Raw genomic sequence first — 13,559 nt, forward strand, 5'->3', positions numbered from 1 at the left:
TGATGGATTTTTTCTGAGGTCAGATTCGGATTCAGCGCAGCAAAAACCTTCGGGTATAGTAGGTCTGGTCTCTGGTTCTGAGAATTGTTGGCCTGTGTAATTGATGCGGTACTTGTATTTTCTTAGCCTTTCTTATGAATATAAACAGTTTTATTAAATATACAAAATTAATTATTTATTAATTTGTTTATCAAAAAGCTTACTTGAATTTTTGCAAAAGTAATGGCAAATTTGAAATCAGCGATTGCTCAAATCCTTAAAACTATATCTGGTTTATATAGTTCGTCACTAAGAAATCTTATGGTCACAGAAGAGTTTAAAAGACTGAGTTGGCGTTGGCCTTGTTATTCTACATTTTTTATCCGCCATATTGAACTTACTATTGACATTATTTAAATAATAATAAGTATTATTGAAAATAGGGTTTTAAAACAAACATTAAAACGATATTACGATATTAAAACGAACATTACACACAAATTAAAAAATTTATGTTTCGGTCGCTATTTTGATTCCGACATTTTGAAATTTAGCATTTTAGTAGCTTATTTGTTGCCAGCAACACCAAAAATATCAAATTGAATAATAATAATTGATTCCTCATTTTTTCTCACCTTGAAAATGGTATACCTGGAAAGCATGTAAAAAACACGTTTTTTTTAGAATATTTTAATGCACCAATTTTCAAAAAAAGTAATTCTGTAAAAATGTGAGATAAAAGTATACATGTTAAAGATTATCTGTGCCAAATTTGGTGAAAAAAACTCGTTTACGAGATATTTAGATGGGTCAATTAACATGGAATTTCCGATATATATATATACATACACTCAGGGCCACCAAAAGGTATCGGACCTCCCCCCCCCCATCAAGGGCCTGAATGGTGACCTTGAAGCTGACCTTGGTGTTGACCTTCAACGTTATTTCAAGGTCAACTTTTATTTTTCGAATGGAAACCCCTATTTTCGACACTTCCAATCGAAAGAACGCAAAATTTTACGTTAAAAAGTGTAGTCAGGTCATAGGTAAGGTATGACTTTGATGGACGTAACAAAGTGATTCACACTCGACAATTGACTCGATTTCCTTTGGAGCAATAGAGGATCGATATTAAGGTTCATTCCGTAAGAGTGACAGAAATGATAATAAAGCACTCTTAGTGCCGCATTGTACCTCTGGGTGTAGGTTGTTCCCGCATGTGTTGGACAACTAGATAGTGTGTCTTGAAATGCCAAAATGAAACCCTCCGTGCCAGACTTCAATCCGGGTGATTTAAGGAAAGCAGAAGTTAGCTTACACGACATTCACTGATCCTTCACATTTCTGTGGAAGATGCCGTGCATACTCTTATCGAGGAGCTGTTCACGGAGGTTTTTCAGTTATGCTTTCTTAATCCGGACTTTCAGGGCATACTCTTATCGAGGAGCTGCTCACGGAGGTTTTTCAGTTGTGCTTTCTTAATCCGGACTTTCAGGAGTGAGTACTCGAGATAGATAAGATTTGATGCATTTTGCTCACCCCTAATACTGAAGTTAAGTCCGAGTGTTTCAGCAGCCTCCTCCACAGCTTTGTACAGAAACGCTCCTTTTGCCAACTTCTTCGTACTATCTAACCATTTTAATAAGAGGATCTCTCCCATTTGCGACTCTATGTGCTGTGCCCAGAATAATCCTGTCGTGAAGACATTCAAGATTCAATATTCCGCGACCACCTTGACGGCGTGAGATGCAGAGTCACAGAACAGAAGACTTTAGATGCTCATTCCTGACTTGGTGTTTCGACTGATTAAATCGTTTCCAGAAAGGCTAATTTAATTTATGTGTATCAAGTGAATCACGTTTACGACGAGCCAATATTGCATCAGAATAAGGTAGTTACTTTAGAGTGTCTGGGTCAATTTTATAAAGTGAAACGTTGCAGCTTGGTTCTTTTACAACCATTATAATCTACGCCTGCTTTGATAATTCCCCTCTGTTTGTTACACTTGTGAAAAATTGAGAGGTAAATTACTCATGGTTCTCATTGATTTTGATCCGACTCCTTTGGATCTGACCTCGATTTTTACATTCTCATCAGAGAAGGTTTTAGATTTGTGCAAAATTTGACACCCACAGTTTTTGTCAAATTTCCACGATTTGAGACCCCCTGAATCTCAAAAACAGTTTTTTACGAATGTGTCTGTCTGTACGTCTATCTGCGAACACGATAACTTTTGAAAAAATTAATCTATCAGATTGCCCTTTGGTACACTCGTTTAGTGTCCTAAACTAAAAGCTAATTTCGTTAGCCAGCCATTTTGGATAAAAATTCAAAAAGTGAGTGCCTTTTGAATATTTTTGAGACCTTTTTTTTTAATTTAAGAATTCTCTGCTCGGTTATTCATAGTATTTAAAAAGTCGAACAATCTATCTAATGACCTTTTTCATAAAATTAAAAATTATGAGAGTTATAGCATTTACAAAATCCAAAAAACACGAAAATTAACCTTTTAAGTTAATTAAAGGACGATATGAATAAGTGGCAAGAGAAGAAAAAGTTTGATTTCTAAATGCCCTAGAAGATTATTATAAACACTTTTTGAATTTTGTCGATAAATGAAAAAATAAATTTTGACAGCCTAAAAATAATGGAAAATCCAAAAGTTACATTTCTTCATGCAACATTTTCACAGTATTTCAAATATTCTCAAATGTAATAATGCATTTTCAACAACAAAAATATATGTATATACATTTATATACATATATACATAATTTAGAAGTTAAAAAACGGCAAGGCTACTCAGTAGACCGTACGTGTAAAGTTTAAATCATAAAGAAGACATTGGAAATTAGCAAATTCAGTTCATGTAAAAATGACCAAAATTGCAATAAAACGTTGAATAACCAAATTTTTTAGAAATAATGAGCATTTTTTCAACGGGATAATGAAATTTCGTCTGTTTTAATACTAATGCAAGTTACGAATTATAAAATATACATTTATGGGAATGATATAAAATTTCAGGGATAAGCTCGAGTGCGAAGCACGAGATAAGTGATGAGAATGTGTTCGTTAAAGCCGAAGGAGCTTCAACAAAAGAGAATTGACAATCACCAAATTACTGTTGTCGATGCTTTCACCCTTAGTTTTAAAAAGTCTGTGTAGAAAAATCGAGAGCGAAGTAAATACATTATCGAACGGGAAGCGCGAGAAACAACAGTCGCGCACCTTAAGCGCGCTCAAACTTACAAGCGTATGTAGGTTTTTTATATAATGAAGTGAATTATTTATATCCAAACTAAGCGTCCACTTAATTCGACCCATCAGATTTCTGGATAACATGTCTTATAGTTTTAAAGATGTAATGCGTGAATCCTTTAGACTCAATTAGATCTAAATTAAAATATAGAACAATTTATGATGATGTCAGAGTTATGCCTTATTTCTCTCTTTTTCAATGAGTTACTGTGTAGTTTACTGGTTACTGTTTCATTTTAAATGTATGATTAAATAAACATTTTCGTTAAAATGTTTCCTCGTTCAAAATTCGTTTTAAGAATCCATTTTCTTAATTAGAAATACAATATGAATTTTAATTTAACATGCTTTTCTATTTAAAAAATCTAAAATTTAAATGAACAATAAAATCTTTTTCAAATGGCACCCCAAAAATTGGCACTCGAATAAAAATTAATATTACATTAAATTAATTTCCTTTTCTTTGAGTCGCTTTTGACAGTTCATTATGTAATAATATTCTAAAGTCAAACTGGAGAATTTGAAGGCTAAACCTGATTTTGTGTCATCGCAATAATTCTAATCATCCGCGGGCATGAATGATCCGATATCAACATCGATAAATACGCGTTCTATAGGTGAGCCTCAATCTTTTCGTCTGCTTGAATAAAAACGTTGTTCTCAGTGTCGTCCAAATCAATTTCTTGCTCGCTAAAATTTATATATCGAGATGGTTAATGAAAACGAGCAGGCTGAATTGCGACAAATTCGTGCAGAATTAGAGCGCATAACAACTGAGAGCGAACGCTAGCGGGTAGAACTTGACAGATTCCGAAATGCTACAGCTATAGAAAAAGTAGTAAATCGCCTTTATAATGTTTGATTACAGGGATTAACAGAGATTAACAATTACAATGAGTTTTCCTGTGCTTTTCTCCTAGAATTCTATTCGGTCCCAATGGATTCTTATGAACTGCGTTATAGTATATAGTATATGGCAAATGCCAATTAGAGTTCGCGAGGCCCTAAAAACTGGGAATTTCAGTGAAGTGAGCAAGGTTACGCAGGCGTTAGCTTAATTGGATCAAACTTTAGCTGAAAAAACAGCGAAAAAAAATTATACGACATGAAGGATGAATAACGCGTACAAAATAATAATAATAAAAATTGATCAAATTTACGAAGTTTACAAACTGTAGCACAGCAATCCCACTCGTGCGGGTGCATGCAAGTGAGTAGACTATATGCGTCTCAGTCACACGGATTCGGTAATTTAAACTAAATATTGGGGCGTTATAATCAGGCCCGGTATCACACCAAGCATAATATGATACCTTTGACGACTTAGCACATAGTGTGACTCATGATACTACCTCCGATAATAATTGTCCATTCTTTTAACGTTCCAACTTCCGCACTAATGGATACCGGAATTCAGGTCAGTTGTGTTTCAGAAGATTTCTATAGATATATTATACAACACGGAAAAGTAGAAGAGCTTCCGTTACCAAACATTGTTTTAATGACCACAGTAGGTAAAAAACCGACAATAATTTAAAAAATCAAATTTTATCATTAATACAGATTAATGATTTTAAATCGAAAACGAATTTTGAAGTTGTTCCGCGACTATCGAATCATATGATTATTGGAAATGACTGGTTTTTGAGACAGGGTGTGCGTTGATGGTGATTTAACTTATATTCTCTTGAAATTTTTTATATTTCTAAATCATTTGACGAAGATAAGGGGGCGGAGCTGGATGCGATGAATGACATGGCTCTAACTCCCGTCATTTACTCCTTCGTTTACATATGTTATGATGTAAACAAAGAAAGTATTATTAAAAATAATCGTTTTGCTGATATTTTGGATTCTAATATTTTGTCTGAATTATTTACTATATATGATTTAAAAAAACAATTACGATTACATCACTGAAGATCGGGCTGATGCGTCCAATAGGGTTGATGCACCACATGAACTATTATGTCAAAATTCAACCTTGATAACCTTGAATGATCTCCCTTTTGTGGAAGATCCCCCACGGGCGGGGGTAATAATGGGAAGTCTCGTTTTGGTGGATTCCTTTAGCACAGACGTAATAATTTTTTTTAATAAAATCGATTTGATATCTTCTGATCCACAAAATTTGTTTTTAGGAGACCATACTTTCCTAGGCGGGGTCCGCTCGTTAGCGTGTAAAATACCACGATTAACTGACGTAGAAAGGGAGGCGTCTATTGAAATGATGTGGAAATTTGAAACACTGCACACAACCAAGAAATAGAGTGCGGGATATCATGAATGCGAAATAAATATTAAGACACACAAAAATATTGTTCAAAAAACATACCCGGTTCCATTTGCATATCGAGGGGTTGTTGATACAGCGATAGTGGAAATGTTAGACACTGGCATAATAGAAAAATCTACTAGCCCTTATTGCAATCCGCTTCGAATCGTATTTAAGAAGGATGGCTCGGTGCGATATATGAATGAAATTATCGAGGATGATCACTAGTCACCACCCCTCATACAGGAACGCATGCGAAAATTTTTAGGACCCACGCATATGTCGACCTCCGATTTGGCCAGTGGATATTGGCAAATACCACTGGACAAGGAATCGCGTAAATATAAGGCTTTCCTGTATAACAATAAAATGTATCAGTTTCGTTGAATTCCTTTCGGTAGAAGACGGGGGGCTCTGCTTTTATTCGTGCATTGGATTTAGCTTTAGGTGATCAGTTTTCCGATATTTTACCCTTTTATATTGACGGCAGGCTAATTGCAACACGTAATACGATTATCGAACATTTTTATGCAATTAGGTCAATATATAGAGTTCTGCAAGATTAGAATTTTACCCTGAAATTGCAAAAGTCAGTATTCTGTAAACAATCTATAAATTTTCTGGGTGATGAATTATCAATTCATGGAATTAGGTCAATTCCTGATCGTCTTGGAAGTATAAGAAATTTTCCTGAGTCTTTAAAATGTTTTTAAAAGAAAAAACACATTGGTTTTGGGCGAAAGATCACTCAGCTGCTTTCATAGCTTTAAAACAAAATTTTGCAGATAGTATAATGCTAAGTTACTTTGACCCAAATGCTCAGTGTAGGTTACAAACCGATGCCTCTAAACTCGGAATAAGCGGAGTGCTATATCAGTTAATAAATTATCTCATGAGTAGAAAGCTTTTCAGAATAACTGATCATAGGGCACGAACATTTTTAAATACGACCATTTACATTAATTTGAGGTTAATTCGGTGGAGCATAATTTTTCAGCAGTACACTTTTGAGATATCGCATTGCGCAGGTAAAAATAACGTTGTAGCAGATTTCTTTAGTCGGAACCCAAAAGGTAAATTCGAGCAAGCGAAAGAAAATTATATTTTCATCGATGTTTTGAAAGGTGAGTCTTTTGATTCACCATCGGTTGGTATTTGTGATATGATAGATTTAGATCGGGATATAAAGAAGGAATTAATGAATTTAGCAGACTTACAAAAGCAAAATGATTATTTGACGAACATGATCGATCACATTGACTCGGCTCGTAATAAAAATAATTATCAACTTCTAAAAGGTGTGCTTTTCTATCACGATAAAGGTCGAAATACTTGGCGAGTTTTCATGCCACCAGGCCTTACTGAAAAATTGATCGACTGTGTTCACTCAAAGTTAGGTAACCCTGGTTTGTACAAAACCTTATCGGACGTAAAACAATACTATATCTGGAAGCAGATGAATAGGGAGGTAAAAAACTTCCTTCTATTCTGTGACCTTTATTAGAGAGTCAAAAGTGTTAACACAAAAAGGAAGGGAGATTTCCAACCTGTTAGATCAGATAAACCGGGAAATCTGGTTAAGGTTGATTTTTATGGGCCATTACCAAGATCCGTTGGTAGAGTCGAATCAATTTTTGTAATTTTAGATTAATTCTCAAAATATGTGAAATTATACCATATTAAAAGACAAACTACTTAAGCAGCATTAAACAAATTAGTAGATAAATATATAGCTGAGATGGGAAAACCAAGAGATTACTCGCTGACAATGGTAATCAGTTTACGTAACCAGTGTAGGCAAACGAGCTGCGTGAGACGGGTATTCAAGCCTTATATTCAACAGTCAGGCATCCGAAAAGTAACCCTACAGAAAGGGTCATGCGTGAACTGGGAAGATTTTCCAAACGAACCAAAACAATCGGATGTAATGAAAAAAGTAACTCACAAATGTTTTCTTTTATTTTATGGACCCTATAGGATATCAAGAGTTTCCGGAAACAACTCTTATGAATTGGTCAATGTGAACGACCTGAATTTTGTTAAGCGTAGATATAATCGATGTAGTTTGAAAAGATACAAACAGAGATGACAAAAAAAAAATAATAATGCCGATTATGAGAAACTCGACCATTAGATTGTATTATATTAAGCTCATTCTCGATATAATGCGTATTATGCAATGTACGTAAAATTGAAAATGAAAAGAGAATTACTGGACTGAAACAATCACATGCATGTTAATTTAGAATGTTATAAATAAAAGGATATGACAAATGGTTTATATCCTTTTAAAGGGGGATTATGTAACCAATTATTATATATTGTGTGGTGCGCAAGATTTTATTAAAAGATAAATTATTATGTACTGTTTCATTTTAAATGAATGATTAAATAATCATTTTCGTTCAAAAGTTTTCTCGTACAAAATTCGCTTGAAGATCCATTTGATTAATTTAAAATATATTATGAATTTAACGTTAACATTCTTTTCTATTTGGAAAATATAAAATTTTAATAAACAATATAATTTAACTGTTTCAGATTAATTACACTAAACAAGCTTTATGTGCGTTGAATAATGAATTTAGTCTATTTACGGCAGAAAGTGAGTCGCTTCCATCGAAATGCACTAAAAAATCAGATGACTACTCAAAAGGAAAAAATTCCTAAAAAATTTGTTTTTTAAACTGAATGTAGCGATTAATTACATTATATAAGATGTATTACATAGAATCTATGTGCGTGAAATATCGTATTTATTTTCGATAGAATGTAAGTCGTACGTATCGAAATGCACTGAAAAATCATAAAACTACTTAAAAAGGAAAAAATTCCCTAAAACCAGTTTTTATGTTGCAAATTGCAAGATAGCGATCAACGAGCCAACCAATTCAATTTTGAGGTTGGGTCCTGGTTCTAACGTGCTTAATAACACTAAATCAAGTACATTACATAAATATCTGTGTACGATACGTATGGAATATTGTTTACTTATTTGTATGCAAACATTAGGTCCAATTTGAAACATCCCTTTATGTAGACTATTGAATGTTTATATTTCCTTATGTTAGCATTTTGCTGTGAGGCAGGCGGTTCGTCCCCTTTACCTCACCAAGGCTCTGCCCAGGATCCTCTCTGCTCCCTCCGTTTAACCATTATCATTTGTTTAATATACCGCTATCAACATGTTTTTGTTATTTAAAATATCTTACGCTCATTTTCTAAATAAGAAATAACGATTTGATTCTGCATAAAGGCAACAAGGAATATAGAATACAGGTAAAATAGTACAAATAATGATTGCAAGTAAACTTATTTAAGTAAAAAATAAAACTCACCTATATCACATTCGAAATCTTCGTCGATAGGAAGTACTTTCTCTGTTCTAAGATCGCTATAAACTTGAGGAGGCGTCCTAGAAGTTAATAAAATAACCAGAGCACAGGTAGGTCCTTTATTCACAACTGCTAAAATTCGAGCATCTTTTACCCATCCTTGCATTAAATATGCTTCTACTGCCTTAATTTTATATGCAATAATTTAGGATGTAAGGATTTTATAATATTAGTCAAGGTAAAATAAAAGAAACTAGTTAAAGTGAGGGAAAAACACATTATATAACGTGCAAAATGACTTTGAAGGACAACGTAAAAGAATGTATGAGCGATTATTTCAATCAATTGCATGGATGTGAGGATAATGATTGTGACATAGAAGAGAATGTGTTTAGAAATTTCTTTAAGCCGTGAAAAAATAGAAATTATTGTGTTTAGTAATAAATTGGTATTAAAAAAACTATAAAAATGGCAAGGCTTCTCGTTAAGCTCATAAGGTTCTGTTTCGAATTGGATTTTATTTATGTGCGCTTGGGAACGTTCCACTAGGACCTGAGGGGGAACCTTCCACTATTGTTATTTTTAACAACAATTCCATCGTAAATCGTAAGAGATAGCTAAAAATAGATGTCATGATTGAGTCTTCAGAACCGCATATACCACATAGTAATATACCCATATCATAAACTGACATCAATTTGGACCTATTTTCACTGTTTATCAGATATTCATTGATAATAATGACAATAACCGTAATTTATTCTTTGAACGTTCCAGTGGAACGTTCCCAGGTGGCGGATATTGTATACATTCACGGAACGTTCCGTGCTATAAGGGGGCTGTCTCCATATATATTTTCTCTAATGAAATAGGCGAGATATTTGGTGCATTTTTTCTTTCACTTTAAAAAAACCTGAGAAAAATGTATAACGAGATAGTATCCTTCATATAAAAAACCCCAATTCGGATTAACTAAAACATTTAACATAAATTAAGTTAATTTGACTAAAGAAGTCATAACGTAACAATTATTATAAGGATACGATAACCACTATTTCGCCGGAGGTGAATTTGCTTTGCACGACAGATAAGTATTCTGGAAGCGGCATTGTTGTATGTTACCTGAAAAATTACAAGCATTTATAATATGTTTAATACCTTCCAGTTCCAGATTATCCCCGCGGATTTTAACATTTCTGGACTTTTGTTACTTTTTATTTAGAAAAAATAGTGTTAATTAAACTTCAAAATTATACCAAAATGGGAATTAGTTTCAGGCTTCAAAGGTCACAATGACATACGTTGCGTTACATTTATATCTTTAAAACATCGGTATTCGAAAATAACATTAAGTTCAAATTAAAAAGTTTATTGTTCCTCTTAATTGATTCAATTTTGGTTAACTGCCTGATTATCGTAGACATAAAAGTGATGCTCACAATGGAAAAATTGCAGAATGAAGAAAGTCTAAGAAATGTAGATAAAAAAATTGCAAAGCTTGAAACTTTCAAAAAAATCGGCAGCGAATTCATCAATTTGAATCAGATTTGTGTCACGATATATCAACAATTTATTATTTGAAAGCTTAAATTTTACTATTGTCAGAAAAAAGACGTCGTTATTTTGACAATTTTAACTATATTTTCCAATTTTCAAGAGTCTTTAAAAAGAGAACAAAAAGATGTATTAGAACCAAGAAGAAAATTTCAAGTGTCTATTTTCATATTGATACCACAACACACAAAAATCTACATATTTTTGATAAACTCCTTTACTACCTTTAAATGTTCAAATACTCATAATTTTGGTAAAAAAATCAATAAATCGGAGAAATACGTGTTATCTATATTCACTTGAAAGACAACATATAATGAAACCAAACATTTCTGTAATTTTAGCGTATACAATCCCCTTGTATTGTCCCCGGAAAAGCCCCAAACAATATAAAAAAGATTTTTATGTAGAATTAATTCTAAATACAGTATATTTTAAAACTTTTTGAACGTGAATTATTAAATAATTTACCAATATGTTAATTTAGAAATATTATTATTAAAATTCATCATTATTCAATTGTTCAAAGAAATATAGTTTTTATTATTATTTTTTTATTTTTGATTTAGTTTTTATTATTCAATTGTTCAAAGAAATACTCTCTGGAGGGCGCGAGTCGGCAAGTTATTTTTATCAAGCGACGTTCATTGGCTGACCCGGCCTTGTATCGCTGCGAACGCTGTAAGCTACTTATTTGACTGTGCGTGTGGCGAAAAACGCGGGTCTATTTTAAATCAATTATTAATATCAATAATGATACAGGTAAATACAGCCAATTCTAAGTGTAGTAACTGCAGTGCAGTAATTGCTAGAACTACTGGCGAACGCAGTTTCTCAGAGGACCGAGCAAACGATGGTCTCGATGCTCGCATGAAAAACACCAGCAGCGTGGGAGAAAGGCGCAGTGCGCGGGGACTTGCATTCGAAGATTACGCAATATTATGTATTCCAATCGGAAACGGTTCAGACGGCCCTGATTTGCGCAGATGAACAAGTCGCAGCGCATTATGCATTTAATTGTTTTCCTAGTGTTTTTATGGACATTAGAAAATTTATTAACCAAAAATCATTAGAATAGAATTTTTTTTAAACTCAAATATTTCTCGGAATAGTGGGTTTTGTGGCATTACGTCGCACACATGGAAGGATATTCGGAAATGTCATCAAGTTTAGCAGAGTGCTTTGGAGTGCAAACATCTTTTTTTGATAAAATATTCTAAACGTAAAGGTAAGTTATAAAGATCTGAACTTTCAAGTGTATCATGCTTGGATAGGTGGAAATGTCAGCTTCCAGGCAGGCTAGTACATGGCACTACAACTGCACATGATTTTTAAGAGAAAATTTTTTAAACGTAAAGGTAAGTGGTAAAGGTCTGAATAGCAGTATTTCTCAAGTGAAGAATGGATTTTCTCAGTGATATTCCATTTTTTGTCGATTGACGACCTTTTAGTGTCACGAAATAAAATAACAAAAGTTTGAGGTTAGTGCTATAGATCGGGTACACTCACCTCAAAATTCGGACAATTGACTGTATTTCCTAACAGTGAATGGTCGCTAATTAACAAAAATGGAACATGACTAGGAAAATACAATCTAAACTTAGGAAATATTCCCATTCGTATATTTATGATTTTTACGGTTAGAATATTATCCCCAAAAAATTGCTGCAGTCCTATGACGCCATGCTAAAATCCTCAATTTAAACCAAAGAGGGCGCGTCGGGCCTCTTTTTTTTAATTGGTCAGCAACTGACGCGGACGTAACCATACACCATAACGAAAGGAATGGAAAGGGTCGAAAAGAAAGTATCGTTCTGATTTTTCCCGATTTCTATGTGAACTTTGCTTCCGTTTCTTTCCGAACGCTTTATCTTTCCGCAGGTTTCCGACGCCGTTCCTAACTTTTGCTGAACTTTCCCACTGAGTTTACTTCGTACCGAACCTTTCCGATGTCTTTCCGAATAAATATCGCGGTTTCCCAATAGCTTATTCAGAACTTTCATCTGTGTGCCACTGTTTATATTCGTTCCGAATGTTTCCGATTTCTTTCAGAATAACTGTGAAATGTAAAATATAAATAAAATGTCTATTTAATTATATATAAATATATATTTTTTTAATTATCCAAATTCATATAATCAATAATAACATATTATTTACCAATAAATTTATGAAATTAAAAATAATGAATTGAAAATTAATTCAAATAAATAAAAGTATAAATAAAATTAAATATAAAAAGAAATATAATTAAATATAGACCAATTTTTTTATGTATTGTCAACTAAAATGATGGATCACAAAAAAAAAAAAGAATTTTTAAAGTTTCACTGTCAACTATAATTTGTTGTATTTTCAACAAAAAAAAACATGAACAAAATTCATTTTTAATCAAACAGTTGAGTTTTTTAACCAAAAAGATGCCTACTGTTATTTATTCTTTAGTAAAAATAAACGGCCATATAAAGATTTTTCCAAATAACCTATCAAAAGAACAATTTTATAACATTATTTTGTATATAATTCATTTTATTTTTGTATAGAAAAAAAATGTACAAGCTGTTTATGAAATATAATTTGCCCTAACTTGGTCTTGTAGAAGCATCACTTGGCTCAATTTCTATATTGATCCGAATATTTGTGTGATTTTAAACAAAAAATTTTGAAAAATCGCTGTTAATGTCTTGCGTCACCATTTTGTTCCTTCGATTTCATTGATTCGATTTCACTGAACTCGATTTTGAACAAAAAATCATTTGAAACAAAGCAATTAAATTTGATTGTATTTTTGTGAGATCTGCCAGAGTCATTATCATTGTCAGAGGTTGACACTCACTAACGACATTTTTGAAAACATATGACATTCAATTCTTTTGTATCAGTCGAGTATTAGTGCAATCGAATGCTTACTATCGATTGGGTTTATCGATCGCACAACTGGAAAAGAGTGAGTGAGTGAGTAAGCAACAATCTCAGATCAAAATGGCGCTGAAGACAAGCCGAAAAGAGATGCTTTCAGAGCTTTTTCAAAGATTCTTGATTGAAATCACAACAAAGGGGGAGGGTCGGTAAGGCCGGTTTTTGGCCTAATTTATTTTTGGACCAAAAAATCTGAAAAACTCATGGTAGTATCTTATAAGTATCCCGAGTCGATT

The 13,559-nt window shown here is 33.1% G+C and overlaps 1 protein-coding gene across 2 annotated transcripts in view; it reads right to left on the reverse strand.

Moving 5' to 3' along the window:
- The window catches only part of LOC117177943 (inositol polyphosphate 5-phosphatase OCRL), a 404,171-nt gene that overhangs the window by 353,076 nt on the left and 37,536 nt on the right, over positions 1-13,559 (reverse strand). The window contains exons 2-3 of one of the 2 annotated variants that reach the window (XM_033369070.1): positions 9,894-9,972; positions 8,854-9,034 (exon numbers count right to left, since the gene is read on the reverse strand). In XM_033369070.1, coding sequence (XP_033224961.1) covers positions 8,854-9,034; positions 9,894-9,959 — 247 coding nt within the window. In that variant the 5' untranslated portion in view covers positions 9,960-9,972. Of the gene's footprint in view, positions 1-8,853; positions 9,035-9,893; positions 9,973-13,559 lie in introns of those variants that run through there. The other variant, XM_033369071.1, reaches the window with a different exon arrangement.

Source organism: Belonocnema kinseyi, chromosome 8 (assembly GCF_010883055.1).
Source record: "Belonocnema kinseyi isolate 2016_QV_RU_SX_M_011 chromosome 8, B_treatae_v1, whole genome shotgun sequence".
Classification (NCBI taxonomy): Eukaryota; Metazoa; Arthropoda; class Insecta; order Hymenoptera; family Cynipidae; genus Belonocnema; species Belonocnema kinseyi.